The sequence below is a fragment of the Vanellus vanellus genome (genome assembly GCF_965231255.1).
Source record: "Vanellus vanellus genome assembly, chromosome: 10".
Lineage (NCBI taxonomy): Eukaryota > Metazoa > Chordata > Aves > Charadriiformes > Charadriidae > Vanellus > Vanellus vanellus.
Window position 1 is genome coordinate 1,156,390 of NC_138915.1, and position 22,076 is coordinate 1,178,465.

Below are 22,076 nucleotides of genomic sequence, written 5' to 3' on the forward strand. Positions count from 1 at the left end.
AGCGTCTGTCCTCAAAATTGTGCTAACTTGCCACCTCGATTTGCTTCCATCGTGTTTGCCTGTAGATCCGTATTGCTCCATTTCCGTAGCAAAACTGTTCATGTCTCTCTGCTCCTGACAGTTCAGGTCCGAACTATGGTTTTTACTTAAGTTAATAATTAACTTCAGGTAATTTTTAGTTATCTTGGCTGAAGGACCCTATTAAAATAGCTTCTGTTTTCCAGTAGCCAAAAAGGAAAGAAATGAGAAATAAAGCTGAAAATGTAAATACTTCTCAGCTTAGCTAAGAATAATTTCTGTACAGCAACTGCAGAATTAAAATGTTCTTTTAGCGAAGAAAAGGCTTTTAATGGCTACACGTAGATTGTAACTGAGGGGAGCACGGATCAAACGGCTGCAAGAACGATACGTACATTCTTTTTCCTTTTTTTTTTTTTTTCTCTGGTATCAACCTATTCTTTGCTGGGTTGAAAGCAGCTTATTCCTTTTTTTATGCAAGTCCTGCGAGAGCGGAAGGCTCCTGGCTGCAGCAGGGGGGGCTAACGGAGGGGACCAGAGCGGGGATGCACCCAAAGATGAAAGACAGCAATGCTGAGACCTGAGCAGAGGGCTCTGGAGCACACTGGGAGGAAAACAGAACGCTCTGGGGCATACTGGAGGGAAAATGGGGGTTCCTGATGTGACCAGCAGGTAAATGGGGGGGGGGGGGTGTGTGTCTCTGGTTTCGCTGAGGACTTTGGGGAACAGCAAAAGCGGAACGATGGGCTGTACTGCACACCCGAGAGGGAGCAGAGCGGTCCCAAAGGCACCAAAGGGGATCCCGGGGGGACAAGACACCAAACAGAGGGATGTGGGGGGCACTGGAGGGCAAACGGTGGGAACTGGAGGTGCACACGGGGTGAGGGAATCTGTTCAGGGTGCTCGAGGTTAGCGAGAGGTGGCCCCAGCAGCAGACTGGAACCAAACTGGGGGCCCTGGGCCACACACAGATGGGAACTGAGCGCCCCAGGGCACCCGCTGCCCTCCGAGGGCGCTCCCTGTTTGCCCTCAGATTGGGCTCAGCTCCGCTGCCTCCCTGCCTTACGTGCCTTCAAATCCGCTCCATTTTTCTCCACGCACCCTCAGCTCACCCCCCAGCGCTCTCCGCTTCCCCCCATGTCCCCTCACACCATCTCCTTTCCCCTCTCCCACCCTCTGCGGCATGACGGGCACCGTAAAAACATCCATAGTCATACAGGCTTTTAAAGGGCAATTCCCGGAATTCTCAAAAGCAAGGGATATAGCACAGCAGCCGAAACAGAGGCAGCATCACCGCTTGCCCTAAAGCCCCGTGGGGACGGGATTTGTCATCGACTCTTTAATGTTAATTTCTTGCATCTTCTGCCATCGCGTGGCCAGTGAAAGAAAGAACGACGAGAAGTCACCGGAACTGCATTGGTTCACTGCTCCTCGTGTTTATTCCACCTTTGAAGGATAATACAGACTTCTTTTCAAGTTCATGATTGCTTGAAATACATATTTTGTTAAGCTGACCACTTTATAAATCATTTAGTTGAAGAGTTGATTTCTCAGTTTTAGAAAAATGTCTTAAACACATACATTGGATCACCAGTGAGATGGGAAGGAGAAGGAAGCAGTTCATAATTTTTTGGCTAAAAGAATTCAAAAAGCTTGATTACAAAAACTGATCTGGTATTGTTACAGCAAACGGAACCTGTTCCATAACAAGTCACAACAAACGCCCAGATCACGCAGGCGACAACTGCCAAGAAGTGCCGTTCCTTCAAATAAAGTTTTGATGCTCACAAGCTGCTTCGGAAGAATTTAGTTCTCTTGGGAAGTGGGGAGAGGTGGAGCACACGGTTACACAAAGCTCTCTCCACTCCACATTTTATTACTGGGGTGGCTAAATTAATTTGAATAATACCTATGAGGAAACTTGTTTCTTCTACATTCATGGTGAAGAATTTTCCCCCCAAACAGATTACACACTCTCCCTGCGGAGCGTGTTGGCTTGGAGTTGGCTCAGAAGAGGAGGTTGGTGTCTGAAGAGCACAGCCCTTGGCAGCGGGAGGCAGAGCTACAGTCACCACCTTCCTTGTCGGAAAGGCACCTATGTCACGACAATCTGTCATCAAGTCACTTTGGTCGGTTCTCCCTTGTGCTAGCCATAGTCCTGCACGCTCCAGCTCAGGGTAGCGATGGGTTTTCAGCTTGCAGCTGATAAAGCTGAGCAGGGGAAGGTGAAGCTCATGGCATTGATGAAGGGAAGGTTTCCACATCACCCAAGCACTTCCCTCATATCCTGGGGGCACAGGGAGGCAAAAAGAGCTCAGGAAACCCTTAATACCCTCAAAGGATTTGAAAGAGGGCTCCACTGCCCAAGGGTTTCAAATACTGATCAGGGTCTTTTGTCCCTTCCTTTGTCAATGAACAGAGGTTGTTTTTCGCCACCAGCTCTTCCCCTGTGCTCCAGGCCACGGCTTCACCCAGAAGCACAGGGTGAAACCAAGCCCGGAGCACGAGCTGGGCTGTGAGAGGGACAGCGTACACGACCGCCGTGGTTTGCTACTTCAACATGATTAACAATGATTCGTAAAACTTTGCATCTAAGTCGTGCTGGCGTAACTGGCACCTAAGGAGAACCTATAAACAAAACACCTGATAAAGCAAGTAACAGAACGTACGCTGCGGGCTGCTCCAGGAATCCCCTGGCTCAGCCTAGAGAATAATTCAAGTTCCTCCCTGTGTCCGAGGCTGCTGCTCACAGGCGCTGGGAGACGTACCCGACAGAAGCCCGCTCACTTCAAGCTGGTATTACCTGCCACCATCGCTCACGTTTCGCTTCCTCACATATCCTCTGATCAAGAGCTTCCTGCCAAGCCTTCACTCAGAAACCCCTTTCAACTCCTGATGACCGCAGCAGTGGCGCACCACAGATGGGAAATACTGCGAAAGACAGCATCAGGCAGCTCAGTCCACATGAACAGAAGTTTTCAAGAGTGTCTCTTAACGCTAGGATCTATATATTCAGTATTTAGGTTAAACGAGGGCAGCAAGCTTAGCACACACGCATCTGCGTTGCACTTGTACCTGGGACACAAGAGCATCTTGTTTGCACAGGAAATCCAGGAGTGAAAGGGACCAGCCCTGTTTTAAGGTCCAGTCAGAGGAGTGAACACCCCCAAAGATATGGAAGAATGAAAAATAAAAAAATCCTAAAATCCCCTCCTGGCTCTAAAATGCCAGTGTTTCTAATAATGATAGGATTTGCTTTTGTTCCTTACACTATGGCCCTTCAATGTGGCAGACTCGTTTATCCTGCAGGTACCAGGAGCTGAAAGGCACCTCTGTATTTATTACCTTCACATGCAGGAGAATCTGGTGGAAAAAAAAATAGATTAGCCTCGTCAAGCAGCCAGGGTAAAGATGCCCTAACACAAATTCCTTCTTCAGAAAAGAGGAAAGAGCAGGCACAGTAGGAAATTTGTCAGCAAATACTGCAGTGCCTTTGCCCTTGATACAACCACAGCGCAACAGGCAGAAAGAACACAAGCATTACATGACTGGAAGTCAAGGAAACGCGAGAAATGCACCCCTCATCTAACACAGTCACCTCTCCTTCCCAACATGCAGATCTTGCTACTTCCCCCTTCCCTTCTAACCTAAACCTTTTCAGAAACACCCTAAACTATACCAGGTTCTCTTTCCAGGCCATCCCTCAGGCAGCACAGCTTCTCTACAGTTATAGGGGTATGTAGTATGTTTACAGAGGTCACTGAAATACGCCAATAGCCCTCAGTTTGAGTAGTGGTATTTTCATCAAATAGGCGCCAGAGATTTTCATTCTCTCTAGACGGGTTCGAGTCCAGCCTGGGGTGAGACAAGACACCAAAGATTTCCATTCTGCTCTGTTAAAAAAAAGACAACCCAACCCCAAACCTAGAACTGCCAGCTGACAAAAAGGCTGAACAACAGGGAAAAAGAGAGACTTCAAATCCTGAAGGCACTTGGATTGGAGAAGCACTTCACATCAATTGGTTCTGGGAGAACTTCCCGTGGTGCAGTTAACCCGAACTCAGCAGAGTTGAGACACACGGGCTGGCACACAAGAGCAGGCTGGGTGCACAGACAGCGAGAGCAGACCATGCTCCAAGGCAGACCGCGGTCCCATTAAGCTCCCGTAACCTTTGGCTTCCACCTGCTCCCTCTCCTGAGCAGGCACCGAGATCTGCTTGAGAAGGGTGGAGGTGTCTGAGGTATGTGCAACATCTTTGTCGTGGTGACGCACCAGCACGGTGGTGCCGGAGGTCTGCCTGCCTCTCCGTGGAGGGCGGTCTGGGCTAAGCCTGCAGTCCCAGCAAGCGTGCGGTGTTCAGCACATCGTCTCTCGTCAGGTAACAGCCGCAGAGCTGGCGGTAGCCTGTGAATGCTTCCCGTCCGTGCAGGACGCGCCAGTTATCTATGAACAGTGCCTGCAGGGGAAGAGAAAAGGCCGTCAGAAGAAGGTCAGCCACTGCAGCCAAGGCCAGGACCTTCTGACAGGACACGTCCTGGGAGCTGGAGATCCCTCCAGACTAGAAAAGCAAGTAAGGGTGTGCCACGGTGGGCATGACCCTTCCTGGTTAACACTGTCAGAAGCAGCATGTGAGACTATAGCCAGATCACAGAATCACAGAATTATCAGAGTTGGAAGGGACCTCTAGAGATCATCTAGTCCAACTCTCCTGCTAAAGCAGGATTGCCCAGAGCACATTACTCAGGACTGCATCCAGGCGGGTCTTGAACATCTCCAGGGAAGGGGACTCCACAACCTCCCTGGGCAGCCTGTTCCAGTGCTCTGTCACCCTCACCGTAAAGAACTGTTTCCGTGTATTTGAACGGAACTTCCTGTGTTCTAACTTGTGCCCATTGCCCCTCGTCCTGTCACTGGGAACCACTGAAAAGAGCCTGGCTCCATCCTCCTTCAACCCAGCCTTTAGATACTTGTATGCCATAATAAGGTCTCCCCTCAGCCTTCTCTTCTCCAGGCTAAAGAGTCCCAGCGCTCTCAGCCTTTCCTCATAAGGCAGATGCTCCAAGCCCTTCATCATCTTAGTTGCCCTTCGCTGGACTCGCTCCAGCAGTTCCCTGTCCCTCTTGAACTGGGGAGCCCAAAACTGGACACAGTATTCCAGTTGTGGCCTCACCAGTGCAGAGTAGAGGGGGAGAATGACCTCCTTTGACCTACTGGCCACACTCTTCCCTATGCAGCCCAGGATTCCATTGGCCTTTTTGGCGACAAGGGCACATGGCTGGGCCATGGATAATTTACTGTCTACAGATGTTTCACGTGATCTAGCACAGCTGTTTCACCTAAAGCCGTCAGTTCTGCTCTGCTGCAAGCCACAAGTTAAAACACGACAGCTAGCAAGGCACACAAATGCATTCCAGGCCATTTCTTTGCCTTTCTACTGGAGAGGTTGGGCAATAGTATACCAGCAACAGAAACTGGGCATCTTCAGCCTCTACGGTGTCACTTCCCCCGCAGGCATCCTTGCGAACAGAGAGGTATAGGGGCTCTGATATGATCAAATTCCCTGTCGGACCCTTTCATTTCTGGGGCCCTGGGCTCAGGCGGAATCTAGACTCTGTAGGAATAAAATCCCTTCAAGTAGGCAGAGCTGAAGGAAGGTATTACAGTGCACGGCTTCTTCAGGTCTACAACTGTGGCTCTAGCTCTTCAAGCTCCTCCAAAGCTACACCCAGCATCAGCCGTTCAAACGCAGGGCAGGGCTTTTTTCTTTCAATACCAAGGTGTGCTGAGGCACCGCAGCCTTTTCTGGCACAGCGAAGAGAGGCCAGGCTTCCAGCGATTCGCTGGCAATGTACGGGTTCAAACATAACCTCAGAACAGAAGCGAACTCAGTTTCCTGCACCTTTATATTCCCATCAAAATAATTTTTTTCTTCTGGAAGAAGTTAGAGTTCAGTGTTCCCAGCCTCTCTGCTTCTGAGGGTCCTCATTTCAGTGACCGGAAAGATCTTCTTCCTCTCCCCCAGTCGGGACTAACTTTCCCCTGAGGCCGAGTTTAAATTAAACATTTCTGCCTTATCTGGAAGCTCATATTCTTTTAGGACAGTAGGAACACACATACAACTAATGTCAGTACTGTAATACAGGACACTTTAAAACAGCTGTAAAGAGGAAAACTGCAGCATAGGGTGCTTGCCTGAAGCAATTACCTCAGTGGCAACACACCTGCACATCCAAACGAGCACCCTGCCACCCTCCCTGTACCAAACACACACCGGCCTCCCAACTGCAATCCTACCTTGCCCGGCTTCAGTTTGACCCACAGTTCATTTTCCGGTCTCCTGAGCTCTGCGGTGAGTGTGCGGTGAGCAGCGTACCAGCGATGCACAACATCGTAAGGCACGGTGTTGATGACGGCACGGTCGTAGTTATTGTATCTAAAAGTAAAGAAGAGATAAGGGATTGTCCACATGGCTCCAGGAGCACAGCCAGGTATTTCCAAAGGGAACCTCAGCAGCCTGTAGGATTAGTCGGTATTTAAGGGAGGCTACAGAGATGACTAGCGAGGTTATGCTGCAAGTGCAGGACTTCCAGGACACTACACAACACTGGGAGCAAGGCAGAGTTTACTGTCAAGTGTAAATTCTTGCTGGTTTCCCACGGAAGGATGTGCCACAGCAATGGGCAAGACCAAGGGCTGTTCAGAATAAGTGGGAAGCAGCGCTGGACAGCCTTCTGCACTAAGCCAAGCTGGAGTGTCTGAAAGCAAGCCCAAGTTTCCTTTGGAAGGGGATCAGGCTGCGTTCTCCCTGTTCCCTGTATGCCAGGCTAGTTTCTAGAGGCTTTTTCAGGGAAGGGTTGAATTCTATCGCCTCTCAAATGAGGGGCGATGGAGCCCCTCACGGCCATGGAGCTGAAGGGAGGACAACAGAAGTGAAAAATCAAAGCTCAGCACTGACACCCATCTTTTTATCGGTGGTTCTGACACTTCCTCTGAAGCAGCAATGCACAGAGCAGGAGGAAATGCAGGGTGTTTCTGTGGTTTCACCTCTGCCCCTCAAATATATGTTGGTAGTGGTTTTCCAGAAGATATCGTAAACTAAAAAACGTCTGCCACAATCCCTTCTCCTCCCCATAAGCAAGAGACCTTAGGTTGATGTTACCTGATCAGGTAAAGCTCGTTGTTCCAGGGATAGACGTTGAGAACTGGCCCAACTCCGATCATGTGGTTGTGACAGTCTCCCACGTTCTCAACATACTCGTGCTTCAACGGCACCTTGCTGAGCAGCTCGAACTGATCAGGGGCTTGCCGGAGAACCTGCTCTGCCGCATAGAAACCATCCACCAGCAGCGTCCGCCCGCCTGTGCCCTCGTGCTTCAGGCAGTGAAACACTTGGATGCTGCATGGGCGAGAGAATCCAGAGCACAAGAGAAAAGACTTTGGCTGCCTGTCCCGTGGACAGAAGGTGCTCCCCGCAGACCCAGGCAGATGTAGATGGATGCACCACCTTTCTCACCTCACTAAGACCTGCCAGGCAATGGGGACAGACCAGCAAGATATGGCTGTACCTGCCGTTTCTTCAGGCCCAATCTTACACATTTTGCTTTCTGAGAAGGCAGCTGACTGCCTACGCTGCCTCCCAAATCAAACGACATGAGTCTGGGAGACTTAAAGTGGTGTAGGATCAGGCCTGTGTCACCCCAAGTCCATCCAGGCAGTAGGATGCAGAGGTTCAAAAGCGTAAAACTAACTTCCCTAGAACATCTCAGAACAAGAGGACAGTTAAAGAAATGCTGGTTGTACTGTTGAGGTCTCCAGGAACTACAAGGGGAGTCCCAAGTGACTCTCATTCAATGGTATCCCACAAGCAGTCAAGAGAAGTCCCTCAAGACAACACATTAAAGACCCTTTGGAAAGCCTGGAGCAGAGGAGTCCCCACAGTGGGAAGCCATCCAACTCAGCTTTTGTCCCATTACTTCTCTGAAGCTTCTCTTTCCCCTCATCCAAGCAAGGCAGGCATCGTACTGTTTGGAACAAATACTCAGGAGCTGCCTCAAGCCACCTACTCCCAATTTTCACAGTGCACCAACTTCACTTGTTAGAAAATTAATTGTGACCTTCTGGGAAAGCCTTTATCTTCTGGTCTCCCTCCAGGGCCTCGTTACCCAGTCCCACAGCAAGTGATGTGGCAGGACCTCCCAGCTCCACCCTCACCAGCACCTCTTCACCTGGGTGCTCTAACCACCCTTCTACCCACAACAGTTTCAGGATAATTTTACAAAGTCAGTCCGCAAGCACTGGAGCAAAGGACGCTCTGTGCCTCAAAGGCAACAAACAACCTCCTCCTGCAGCTCAGGGCACCGAGAAAGCCTCTTCTGAGAGCAGGCTCTTTGGTACCTGACGAGTGAGATAATATTGCAGTCTTTCCCATAGCTTGGGGAGTTTCTACCCTCTACCCTTTTCCATAATTTGAGACCTGTCAGATTTGGTTGATTCCAGCCAAAGCGGTGGGGGAAAGCAGACATTCAAACGAACGCATCTTTCTTGCAAAACACCTCATTTCATTTAGAAACAGGTCAAAGGCTGTTTCAAGTGTTTTGGAAGCAAGTCTGAAACAGCCTGGGAAGAAGGGATTTCTGGCAGAGACGGGGGCTCAGGAAAGCCAGAAATTCATGTTCTTCCTGCACAACTATGGTTTTGCAGAATTGCAAGCCTTAATGGTTAGTCCCACTAATTTAGCCCATGCTGTCATTGCACGATACGCTTCAGTTGGCTGCAGATGAGAATACACCTACCTGAAGGGAACCCTTCCAAGTGGAAAAGAAAGGTATAAAAATAGCTAATGAGTGTTATAGTTCTGGCACCGAGCGGTTTAATCAAAGCTCTTTTGTAGGTTGAAGTTCTGATTACTAATTACTTTTTTTTTTTTTTATTTGATTTGGGGGTAGATTTCGTGAACTCCTGAAACAAGTCAGCCAAGCAGGTTACACTGTGCAGGTCACGAAAGCACACGGGTTCTGCAGGCAGCTGTTCAATGAAAACAGGGAAGCCAACTAGATCTGGCTTGAAGTGTGTGGCAGGACCTGTGCTTTACACGTGTACTTCTAGCTCCACAGACGTTGCTCCTGACACCGAGCTACTTCAGAACAAACACTACCACCCAAAAGCTTCCTGCCCGGTTGGGCACAGAGAGCAGTGCTCAGGGTGCCACCTGGGCAACTCTACCTTTCCTGGTCTGAAGAGCTGCTCTGAAACCCGCAAGCAGCCCAACACATCCCACCCCTTAGTCCTTCTCTGCTTTCACAGCTCTGCACCACAGGCCTTTCCCATTAAGACATTTAGCAAGTCAACAGCCTCACTTGGGAAGAGCTAATCCTGCCCTAGGGCAGGAGGCGTGGACTGGATGACTTCTCTTTGTAGCCCTGGTTCCACAGGGGATCGCAGTACTTCCAGCGGGTCTCCCCCAGGCTATTTGCTGTGGATTCCCCCTCTTGACTGAGATGAAAGCAGCCCCCCCCCAAATAAAAAAATTAAGCTAGAAATGAAGGTTAAGCCTCTTGTACTTCACTGTGAACCATGACCAGGGCTGCTGCCTTTCTTTCTCCAGCTGTGTATAAAACTCACAGCCCAGAGGCTGTATCACAAAAGCAGTTTGCAGCCACAGCATAGTTTCCCAAATGCTGGTTCGCAAACTGCATTTAAAAGCAGACACGTGTGAACTTTGAAGGGGTGGGGAAGCCTGGTTTCTGACTACCTACAGGGCTGCACCGCTGCAAAAATGCAAACCCCAACCTGTCTGAACTGAAGCAGAGCGAGGGCACAGAGCATACCTGAGCACAGCACGTCGCCAGTTACCACTCTCAGCCAGGGAGGGCAGAGAGAGTTACTGCAGGCTGTGCCAAGGCGACCTGTTCTCCCTCCTTCCCTGGAGGCGACTGCTAACGCAGCTCAGGCAACAAAAGAGATGTGATGTGGGCGAGGAGGGCTTGCCCCAGGTCAGCGGGATGAAATCAAAGCAAACTTCTGCAGCAACTTTGTACAACAGCTGGGAAAGGGCACTTGCTGTGGGAGGAGCTGAGCCTTGCCAGGGTACCCAAAAGACAAATCAAATCAACTGCGTATTTCTGGGAGGTCAAGTGCTGTGTGTCACTTTGGAGACTGAAGCGGGTGATTTCAGAAGAGACTGTCAGCTAAGCTTTAGGGTGGCACAGAGGTGACTACAGCGCTGAGCCGCCTTTGTGGCTACAAAGACTACTTGAATCACAGCGCTACCAAGCAGCAGCCAGCTATCCAACAGCCAAGTCCTTCACTGCCTGCGTTCTGGAAGACCTAGAAGTTTCAAGCATAGGAAACAGTGATCTATAGACTACCCCATTCCACAGGGATCAGACAGGACCCAGAACTGCTGTGTGACTAGGAGAAGTACATCCCATCAGCAGGACTGGAGACAACGATGCCGGTGCTGCTAGAAACAGCATCACTGGGAATCGCTCCTGCCTTCTGCACCGTGTCTGCAAACCAGCAAAAGCACTTACCCACAGGGCTCCTGGAAGTAAGTTGTGTCGGTGTGACGATCCAGAGCCAGTTTGGTGTAGGCTGTGTCTCCGCGAGAGAAGTCAGAGGTAAAGTACCACATTCTACCGTAAATGGTCTCCCTGCAAAAGAGGTGGGCAGTTATCGCAAAGCGCCGTGGGGACCAGCGCGGTGGTAAACCAGATCCTCTCTTGCATTTGAGGTTACTCCCCTCCATCCTAGATACAGAGTAAACTGAAGCAGCACAACTTTAACAAAATTCACATTATCAAGAGACAGTGCTTCTAATGCCTCCTCTAGCATTCAGTTTCTCTTTCCTCCCCAAAAGACTGATGGCAGTGAGTCTTGCTTCCCTTCCACAAATCAGATCTTTCCACACCAAACATCAGTCCCGGGCAAATCAAGGCAGCCACGGAGCAACACAAGGAGTTGCCAGAGCACAGCTAACCCTTGCTTGTACCACCACGGGGCTGCCTTACAATCCCATTTCCTGTTCTTAGGATCCTGCATTTTCCCCCACCCTCCCTACAACGTGCACAGCAGGGCACAGACAGAAGGCAAAGACAAACAGCACTCAGGGGCTACAGGGTGAGGGTACCTGGAGAAAAAATGTTGGCTGGTTATTCCTTGGAGCCCCTCATTTCTATTTGGAGTGACTACTCATTAAAAGAAATCCCTTCTCTTCCAGTGGCCCAAGGCCAGTTAAACTGTTTCTGCAGCTTGGATAAAACTTGAAGTTCATACCCCAGCTTGCCATGCTGTTCGTGTGCTTTAAACACAGAAAAAACATTTCTCAATATTTTTCTTTAGCGAGAGCTACAAACTGTTTCTGATCTCCCTGGCTCCCAGGGCCAGGGCTGCCCTCCTAACCTTTCAAGTCATAACAGGAAATGTCTCTCTTTGCAAAGCTCAAGTCTTCCCAGACAAGCTACTTCCTTCACTCGCTCCTTTGTGCACAGTCCCACTATCACAAAAGTCACCACACGGTCCCGAGGCAGCTCCATAACCTAGGGACTCCAGGCTCCACCCTAAAAAGAGGTCAGATCCCACAGGGCAACACTCCATCTCAGTTCCAGTGGACTGGCCGGGGACTGCAGAAGACCCAGACCTCTTGTTTGCAAACCAGGCCATGCTGCACAACATATAAGGATAAGAGGGCAGCACCTTTCCAAACAACAAGAAAATAACAGTCTACCATTCATGGCCTCTACAAAGCTGTCAGTGGCCTTCCCAGGGCAGCCCTAGTTACCTGATTAAGCTGATCCTTTCCGCTAAGATTTCTGTGTCCTCTTTGGTGGGAGTGACATTCTCTACAAAAGCAATCCCGTATAACAAGAAGTTTTGCAGGAATTCCTTCAGCCCCTCGTCTGTCTCCAGGAAACTCCGGCAGTCGACAGATGGGACCTGGGCTTGGCGGTAGATTTCTGCGTTCCAGAGAATCCGCGGGTGCATGACCTGCTGCTTCTGCCCCTCGTAGCTGTTCTTCACCAGCCACTCCAGCCCATACCGCGTCACGTGCCCGTCCGGCCCTTCAACAAGGGAGAAGAGTCACGGTCACCACAACCGCACTGAACAGCCCGAGATCGTGCTCAGCGCACCCATCAGCCTAGGATTGTCCTCACCCTTTTAATTTTGTCTGGTGACAGATTCTTTGCACCCTGATGCCAGTTAAGGCCACAAGTCCTAAAAAGCATTGCCCTGCTGCAACAACTCCAAATTCAGAGCTACGTGTTGCAACTTCAGTGGTTTTGTTTTCTATTGACAGGACTCCAAGGAGAAGCAAGGCACTGAAGACAAGCCCATAAATAAAGGTAAGTTACAACAAAAGGAAGAAAGCAGCTGGGAAGCTGAGGAGAAAGGACAGAAGATGTGAATTCTGATCAGGGACACCAGTTCAAACAGGACAGGGTAAGGAAAAGAAAACCAACTGATTCTTGACCAATCTGTTCACTACCCGCATTGCTGCTGTGTTCAAACAAACCACTAAAATACCCAGACACTGAAGATACACACATCTGCACCCAAAAAGGGCTGGGGGAGGGGGAGGAAAAACACACAAATTTAAGACTGAGGCATGTTTACAGTAACCACACTGCTCAGAAGAGCAGTATTTAAGTTCTGCTTACAGCTAAACCTCTTCCTAAAACAGCTACTGATTTAGAAATAAGGCTGCCCTCTCCCAGAAAACCTAAGGGTGGGATCCATCACCAAGGATCCCTCCAAGCAGGGCTGGTGGTCCGTAAAACATGCAGGGTACAGTCGCTTTGCTACTTACACGTGAGGAAGAGTGTGGTCTCATCCACTCGGACAGCCTTGGGTTTGATTCCCAGGTCCACGCTGGCTGTGTCCAAGCTGCGCTGGTTCGTCTTGGCATTGTAGCAGGAAGCTGAGCGGCAGTGGTCCCGCAGCCAGACAAAATCGAAGCGCATCAGCGTGTTGGCATACCTGAGCTCTGCAAAGAAGGACAGGCTCAAAAGATGCATCGGTGCGAACAGTGAGAAACAACAAAAGCCAAGAACTGAAGCTGAGAGCCCACAAATTGTGACCTCACCTACTGGAGATGCAGAGGCTGTCAAATTTAGCCCTTCTGTATGTAAATCAAGCTAACTTGTCACGTGATGAAGACCAGGTAGAATAGAAGGCCTGGTGCTCTCACCACGGTCTCCCTTCTTACCAAATCTACAGGCAATCTCATCCTGCAACAGGAAGAAGCATGGCAAACACACACACTGTCACATGCTTACCTCTATCATCTCTCTTCAACAAGCAGTAAATTCAGATGTACAGCAGCTGCTGTACATTACACAGCTGTAGTCCCCAGCACAGGAATACGGATAAAAGTCAACCAAATAATCACACCAACATCCAAACATTACAGACAAAATCAAGACCTCGATGCAAAGCCTTGATATCCATTACATTACAATAAAGCCTGTCCTCCTTGTTCCATCCTGGGACAGCTTCGGAACACTCAAAGCCCTTCAGAAGGGGGTCAGAGCTAGCAGAGGCAACAGGAGAGCCCTTCCTGCTCTAGCCCTCATCAGTTTTGAAATCCAAGTATCCAAGGTCACTTTGCAGTGGGAAAACTACAATATCCTTTCTTGGGGCCACCGTGTTGGATAAAGAACCGAGCAATTCCCTTTGCTTTCAAGTGACTCGGAGTACCAATATCTAACTAGCCTCAGCAGACGCCATCCAGGCAGACAGACACTGGACCAAACCAAACAGGCCATGGGGAAACTCGTGCCTCAGTTAACATGTCACCTTCAAAAACAGAAGGACAAAAATCAGCATAACACAGCATTTATAAGTGTCTTGCTGCAGTACCTCCCACTAAGACACACTCTCCTCGCTTTATCTTTAAGCAGTCTCACAGTGAGGTACAATTTGCATCAAAAAGGCTTTTATGCCCCACTGCCTCCAGCTGCTCCTGCCATCCAGCCGCACAGACAGGCAGGCTGCTTGCAAATCTGCTCCAACAACTGCATTTTACCATCAGTATTTTAAGGAAAACCTGCACAAGTGGGGGCAAGAGAGCAGGGCACACACCAAACCAGCACTCCTGCTTGAAGTCAGAGCTCTGAGCATTACACAGAAAACAAGTGACTGACAGGGCAAGGCTCAGGTGGAGTTACTGTTCAGGAATCCCTTGATTTGATTTCTGATTTAGCATTGCTTCGTTTATCATAAAAGACTTACCGCTAGCAGACAAACCTGCTCTGTTCTGCCTTTGGGAATTCCAAAAGGGAACACGAAACACAGCCTCCAGCATGCATCCCTCCGAAACAGGCCATTTCAGAAGGGCAAAAAAATTAAAAAAAAAAAAACAAAAAACCAAAACCACTCCCAGGGAATTAGGTTGGGGAAATCTCACTCCTCTCCCCAAAGAGACTCAAAAGCAGGTACACATGCATCCAACACACCTACCTAGATGGTCACCGTGTAACTGCCAGGCACACTTGAGGGACTCTGGGGCCGTGTGATGCCAGCGAGCTGCAGCAGCGGGGACAGTCCTTCTGTCACGGGCCAGCCACAGAGAGAGATGTCCAGTGCTTCCACTCAGCTGGCACGGCCCCTTGAACAGCCACGCCAGCCTCCCGCACCACATCCTGAGCAGCCAGAGGGGAGAGAGAGAGGGGAAAGAACAAGGTGACTCAGCCATGCCACTGCATCGCATCCCAGTCTTGATCTCTGTGCTTTTATGCCAAGCGCCGTAAGCACTTCTGGGAAAGCTCATATTGTCCTGCACAATTTATCCTCTACTGACCGAAGAGGCAAGCGAGAACTAGTCCACTGAGGAGGAAGAAAAGAAGTGTGTATGATGACTGGCAGCCTGGCCAGAGGAGCAAGTCACCTCCCAGGCACTACTTGGACATGAAAAACAACTAAACGCAGAGTTTGGAGAGTCTCATATTAAACGCCTTCACTGCCAAGTCCAAGTACCAGCATCATTTTTGCGTTCTCCCAGTGATGAGGCAATCAGGCACGCTACCAAACTTTTCCCAGTGCCCACAACCCACGCTTACTGTTAACAACACACAGGCTACGCAGCAATCTCCACGGAATTGGGTGCTTTACCCTTGCTTAGACCAGCTGCAGTACATACTTTTGCAGACATCACCAACACCCAGGAGGAGGACTGCGATGTTGCATGTGAAAACTGGCTGCCCTCAAAAGCTGCGTGCAATGGAAGCAACAGGGAATTAACCGTTAGGGGTTCAATGATTTTTTTTTTTTAAACAAACAAGCTAATCCAACCCACACACATCAGCTGGGAACAAGAGGAGGAGAGACAAGGGTGTCTTGCTTATTTTGTGACCACCATAAACCACAGCAGAAAATAGTCCCGAGAAGAAACCAAGTAAGACCCCAGGATTTATCAGGCAAAGCAATTCCAGAAGAGGCAGCTGTGTGTTCAACGCTCTTGTGCAAAATAGTGGCAAAACCTCATCTGCTGCAGGTCTTGTTCCCTCTCCAGCCTTCCCAGTTTGAATTCAGCATTCCTGGACAGAACTAGAGTCATCAGGGAAGTACAGAAAAGTGACCTCGGTCAGAGAAGCAAGAACTAGAGGAATCAGTAATCAGCCAGTTCTAGAAAAAGCATGCAACACAATGAGGAGGAAGAAAATCTCTGTTTCCTATGAAGGACGCAGCTGGCATGGAAGAGAAGCCAACCGTGGTTAACCTTGGGCTAGAGATTAGAAGGTGATTTCTCAGGAGGAGATTTGTAACAACTCTTCAATACAAAGAGAAAGGGCAAAAACCTCAAAAGTTTTAAGATATGAAGCCACAGTCTAAATGCCCTATCACGTTTATTAAGTTCTGGAGGTCAGGTCTAAACCCAGAAGGATTTTAACAGTGCTTTGGTTCAAAGTGCATCGAAATGCAGTATCACTGGATGAGACAGACTCGGAAAGCACTTCTTATCCTAGACTTCTGATTTTCCTTCATTTTCTTATCTGAAGAGTAGAGGTGCTGGTGCTTTGGCTGTCCAACCTGCTTCTCCGCTGCATAGTTGACTCAGTGCAGAGATCTCAAAAGTTGGTAATAACAATAAAATCAACAGAGGTGCCATATTCCCAGACAACAACTTGCTAAGTAGGAAAAAAAAATAAAATACAGACAGACAGCTCGGGGGGGGGTGGGGGTGGGTGGGAGTGGGAATGTTTTGCAAAAGAGAACGTGGTTTGGGATTAAGATGCACACTTTTCAGCCCCTGAGTTTTCCAATGCTCTTGGCCACGGCCTGTGCACAACTCACTGAGAATTTTAGCGCTGCAGGAAGATTTCAACTGACTAGTTTCTGATTTCCACAGCTGCTAAAACACAATACTTGCTCCTCAGCAGGCTGCAAGGAACCAGGTTGTCCTGCAAAGCAGCAGTTTCAGATCAGAAGCTGATGTTTTGCTCCTCATAGCGGGAGTGGAGGCACCGGGAGCTCCTTACTTGCTGCCTGATGCCTGCAGTAACCCAGATCTCCGCTAACACAACTGACCTTGCACTTCAAACACTGCTGCGAAGCCCATGAAACTCTTTATAGGTGCTGACTGAGCTGCAACATCTTGAAAGACTCCAGCATTCTCACTACAGACAGAGAAACTGGGGCACCGGAGAACTTAGACATCCTGAGCCAGAATTACCGGGCATCTGAAGACATACAAGAACACTGACTTTTCCCTTTGATGGTCTCCAGCCAGCCAGATAAAAAAAAAACTGATAGTTTTTGTAGAAATGCCAAGTTCTGGGAGAATGCTTTCCAACCCACCCCAGCTTTGAAAATTTAGTATAGGAAAAAGAATTGGGAAACTCTGATCTGCAAACTTAATAAGTACATGAAGAAAACCTGCAGCTATAGAAAACCAGGAGTTGAGTATGATGTTCACTGGCTTTACAAAGCTTAAAGAAATTATTTAACTTCCTGAATCAAGCATTACAACTCACAAAGCTTAAGACTATTCTTCGAGAAAAACACACAGGAGTGAAGGCTCTGTCCAGTTGGGCTTTTGGATATGAAGGATATCCACTAACCCAACAGAGGAGCAAAAAAAAGCAGCAAGCTTGTTTGCACACGCCTGGTATCTCCTCACACAGGACCCAAAACTGATAGGAAAAGCTCATCTACAAATCCATTTAGAAAGTGGCCTCTGCCTGGGGCAGCTCCAGCTGTAGTTATCTCTTTCTGCACGCCTTCCTTTTATCTCGTCCTCTTCCAATATCAAAACTTACCAGAGAATAAACACAGGTAATGGTAAGTGACCCAGAAATTTAATCTAATCAATGAGACCTCTTGCTTCTCTGCTGTTCTCGCTGGAAGCAGACACCACAAACAGCTCACAGAGAAGCCTTAAATTAAATCTTTCCAAGAGAGACTAAATCTAAGAGGAGTTGGAAACAAAAAAATCTATATGATTAGACAGGATTTACGTTTTGCCTTTGTGTTTGTTTAATCAGAGCTAACAGCTCTCTCCTGGCCGGAATTAGTTATGTGAACAGCTAACTCTTTCCCCCAGTCCTCCTGGTGACCTCACCTTTATGCTTCTCATCTTAAGCTGTCCAGACCACACACAACTCACCTGGGCAATGGCGAAATGCAGCAGCTGAGAGATTTCAAGACAAAATTTCCATTGAAATTGAAAAAGAATGGGCAGGAGGAAGAAGACACTAAACTACCCTGCGCATAAATGCAAGTGGACTTTGAGGAAGGAGAGATGTTCAATCACCAGGTCTGCCCCTCGGCCCAAGCAAGACAAAATCCCCTGCAGACATTAAACGTGAATGTCTTCTGTGTGGCTCATCCTATCCAAGAGTCCACCACGTGGTGGATGAAAAATAGGAGCATGCACAGAACCCACGCTAGAAGCGACAGGGTGAACAAGAGGAACAGAGCTGGGGGTGCTGGAGAGAGAGGCAGAAAACTCAAATATATCATGATTTGAGGAATTACCATAAGTCTGTTGAGAGAAAAGAGACATGCTGTGAAAGGGGAAGGAAGGAAGAGTGGGCCTCAGAAGGGGCTGGTCTGCGCAGACTTCCCGCCTGGCCCCTCAGCAGTTTGTCTCACCGCTGACACAAGAAGCATTTGAAGCAACCAATACTGGGTTTTAAGCTCTTCGATAAAAAGCCACAATCCCCACTTTGAGCAAAGAAAAATACCAACCTGGAAAGATTAGTAACAAAATAGTTTCAGAAATGAAAACATATATGGAAGGAGAAACCACACAAATCTGTGGTCTTTAGCCAGCTTTTAGCCAAAACCTTCCAGGAGCACAGTGACACCAGCCTGCTGGCATTAGGGACGCTGCTCTGGTGCCCTAACTGCTGGTGCTGTGAACACACCTGTTTCATCACTCCGTGACAGCGTGTCCAGCCCGTTTTTCAAGCTCATTTGGCATCTGAAAAAAATTATCTGTTTTTCACTCAGCATTTCCAAACATTCAGTCGTTTATACTCACACCCCCTTTTTCATTGCTAGAAGCACCTGGCTAAAGCAAAGGTTTCTGCTCTATAAGAAACAGGAAAATTTCAGTAGTGCAACAAGCCTTATGCTTCAAAAAGAGAGAGAAAGAGAAAATAAATTGGTTTTCAAGGCAGCCTGATAAATACTGTCTGCAAATCTCTGACAGGGCACAGATCCTGCTGGCCTCTTGGCTACATACAGCTCATTTAATCTGACATTTCTATCCTCTTTGGAAGACATACCCAAATACCACACAGTGCCGCTGCCTGAGCGAAGGTAACCTTTATGAAGGGAACCTGGGTAAAAAGAGGGGCGCTGCAAAGGCTGAGACAGAGCTGCTGACTAGAGAGGGCTCTGCCAGAACCAGATGAGCGAAGTACACTAACCCAGGTGACAAACAACCCCCCGTGGCAGGCCAGGTCCCCTAGGACAGGGGGCATCTCAGACACTCAATCATCAGCAGAGTTAAAGGTTTAACAGCCCGAGGTGACCTAGCTTACCTATTAATTACAAAAGAAACAAAAGGCAGATTGGCTGTCCCCTGCTGAGAAAGGCTTCTGCCCCCCCCCCGCAGACTGCACCACTGCAGCAGACAACTATATTAGATCCCAGCTGTCAGAAATCAGATTGCCCTTCCAGCCCTTCCCCGCAAGGGATTTCAATTAAATTAAGGAGCTAATAAAGACATCCCAGACACTGCCAGCTTCACAGCTACTTCATTTTCCTAGAAGTAAAGGTAATTATCTACTCACCCCATGTTTAACACCAACCACCTGACTTCAGACCCCCCTTCGCATAACCTTATTGCAGTCTCCTCTTTGCAGTTTCTTCATCTATCTCAAGCAAAGCCTTTTCAGGCTGCACAGCTTAACAGAAATAAGCTCTAATTCTTTTTTTTTTCCAGCAAAGCAGCCAGCTCTTGTGGTATATCTCCCCCACAGCGATACTTATTGCAGTAAACTCCTATTATTAAATCACTTCATTCACCTGCTCTGGGCCCTGCCGTGGCAGAGAGAGGCCAGGCAGCTCTCCCGGGCAGGGACAGGTTGCCTTTTACCAGGGAAAGAGAGAAAACAGCTCTGCCCGCGAGCTGCTCTTGGCTGCAAGCTTTCATTCACAGACTAATGGGATCGGGCATCTTAATCCCAAACTCTGGGTCACCTAATGTTCATAGAGTCGTTGAATATTTTGGGTTGGAATAGAGCTTGAAGACCATCTCGTTCCAACCCCCCTGCCCTGGGCAGGGACACTTCCCACCAGCCCAGGCTGCTCCCAGCCCCATCCAACCTGTCCTTGAACACCTCCAGGGATGGGGCAGCCACAGCTTCTCTGGGCAACCTGCGCCAGGGGTTCAACACCCACACAGGGAAAAATATCTTCCAAGATATTTCTCATCTCAATCTCCCCTCTTCCAGTGTAAAACCGTTCCCCTCGTCCCATGGCTCCCCTCCCTGATCCAGAGTCCCTCCCCAGCTCTCCTGGAGCCCCTTTAGGGACTGGAAGGGGCTCTAAGGTCTCCCCGGAGCCTTCTCCTCTCCAGGCCGAACAACCCCAACTCTCTCAGTCTGTCCTCATAGGAGATAGTTACCTGGGATAGTTCAAGTTACCTGGAACCGTGTGAGCACGGTGCTGAGGTGGGGGAAAAGACAGAGCGAGGCTTCAGAGGGGTTTGGGATGCTGAACAAATGACAGTCTCCGCTGGTGTTCACGGCTCTTGCCTGCTTCCTCCTCCTCGTCCCTGCACCTACTGGGCCACAAACGCTGCTCGAAAGCTTTTACACATTTACTGCTGCGCGTACGTCAGGAAGCCGATGCTGCCCGAGGAACCAAAGGCTCTTAAACCCGGGTCCCGCTGACCTTTTAAAGACAAATATTATTAATAATAATAAAATAATCAAGAAATAGCCACGTTACAAACTCCACTTTGAGCTCCTGGGTCTCTCAGCTGAGACGGCCCAAGAGCAACCCCCGCACTGTCAGCTCCCTGCCCGGCAGCGGCACGGCGGGCCCCGGGAGGGGGGGACCGGGCCCGACCCCAGCCACCAGCCCCGGGCCCAGAGCCGGGCTCTCTCTCAGGCCCCGACCCACCTCGGCAGACTCCCCCAAAGCTCGGACCTGCCCCAGCTCCTCCCGAGCGGTGTTACCGGGCCCCGAGGCCGCCGAGCTGCGGCGGGGCCGGGCCGGGGCCGCCTCAGGCGGCGTCAAACGGCGCCGCGGGCCGCCCCGGGGCGGGGCCGCGCCATAGAGCGCGGGCGGGCCGGCCCGGCTAGAGCGTCGCCCGCCATAGAGAGCGACCCCGGGGGTAGAGCGCCTGCACCCATAGAGACGAGACGGAATGATGGATGATGAAGGGACGGGGGAGATACAGGCTGGAGCCGGCTCCGTGGGAGAAGGGCAAAGCACAGCCCACGCCGAGGGGCAACGGGAAACACTACCGTGCGCGGCCCTGGGGGCTATACAGAGCTGGGAAGCCGTCGTATAGAGCGCCGCACGCACCATAGAGATCTGGGGGGCGGATAGAGCGCCGCACGCACCATAGAGAGCTGTGTGTCCTGAGAGCGCCGAGGCGGCGCAAAGTCTCTGCGCACAGGGGCTGTCTCTGGGGAGGCTCCCAGCGTAGGGCGAGCGGGGCGTGCGGTGGGCGCCGTTGCCGGGAGCGCGAAGAGCCACTTTACCGCTTTAACCGTAGAGCTCCCCGGCGGGAGACCATAGAGAGGAACGCTGGAGTCTAGAACGTCGCGGGGGGAGGGTGTGTGCGTGTGCGGGGGGCTGTGCATGCGCACTGCGCCAGGTCAGGCGCCGCCATGTTGGCGATGGCCGTAGGGTCGGGCTCGGTCGAGCTTTCGGGAGCTGCCGGCACCGGCCGGGGGCGGGGAGGGGAGAGCAGACTCCACCTTTTTGGAGTATAAAATGCTGATTTTTATCTAAAAGCACCGTAACAGTGACTCGCGTGCGGGGGAGGCGCGGGGCCGGGCGGCGGAGGCAGGCCGGCCGCGGGTCCGCCCGCTGGAGGGCCGCCTCGTCCCGGCGGTGGCGGCTGCCGCCTCCCCCCGCTCCCACCGCCCTCCTGCCGCCTCGCTGGGAGCGTGTTCCCAGCTCTGAGGGTGCCCTGGGGCTTCTCCCAGCCAGACCTGCTGGTCACCCAGCCCAGGGCGGGGCGGGTGCCGCGGGGCTCCCTGGGGCAGCAGCTCTGAGCTCAGGTGCCTCAAGTTTTTGTCTGGCACGAAGCATCTTCAGGGCAGGATAGTGGTACTGTGCTGCCTTTGGGCAGGGGTGGAGAGGGATTGGAAAGCCGGAGCACGCAGGTGGCAGGGGGTTAGAAAACATGACACATGGTGGCACTGGAGCACTGAGGTTTGGTTATGTGTGGATAGCTTGAACCCGTTGGTCATATGCTTAAATGTGGTGTTTCTGTAGAGGAGTGGATACTCCCCTTCTGCACCCCTGCTCACCCCATCAGCAGCTGTCTGTGCCCCAGCTGTGGTGGTGCTGAGCAGAAGCTGCCCCCAGAGCCTGTTCCTCCTTGCAGAGGGCCTGAGGTGGCTGGCTGGCCTGGAGGGTGTCCCAGGAC

General features: G+C 50.4%; 1 protein-coding gene across 4 annotated transcripts; it reads right to left on the reverse strand.

Moving 5' to 3' along the window:
- Positions 1-1,219: 1,219 nt before the first annotated feature.
- TMLHE (trimethyllysine hydroxylase, epsilon) lies at positions 1,220-20,730 on the reverse strand. 4 transcript variants are annotated; one of them, XM_082488184.1, is made up of 9 exons: positions 20,594-20,730; positions 20,113-20,362; positions 14,477-14,658; positions 12,825-13,001; positions 11,799-12,078; positions 10,552-10,671; positions 7,179-7,415; positions 6,314-6,452; positions 1,220-4,475 (listed from the first exon to the last, which is right to left on the reverse strand). In XM_082488184.1, the coding sequence occupies exons 3-9, from the start codon at positions 14,655-14,657 to the stop codon at positions 4,344-4,346; spliced, it is 1,266 nt and encodes a 421-aa protein (XP_082344310.1). In that variant the 5' UTR covers position 14,658; positions 20,113-20,362; positions 20,594-20,730; the 3' UTR covers positions 1,220-4,343. The 4 variants fall into 4 exon arrangements, 3 of the variants coding, with proteins under 3 accessions (XP_082344310.1, XP_082344311.1, XP_082344309.1); XR_014269536.1 differs by lacking the exons at positions 20,113-20,362; positions 20,594-20,730 and having other exon boundaries at positions 1,220-2,949; positions 3,288-4,475; positions 14,477-15,018; XM_082488185.1 differs by lacking the exons at positions 20,113-20,362; positions 20,594-20,730 and adding an exon at positions 18,385-18,564.
- Positions 20,731-22,076: the final 1,346 nt, after the last annotated feature.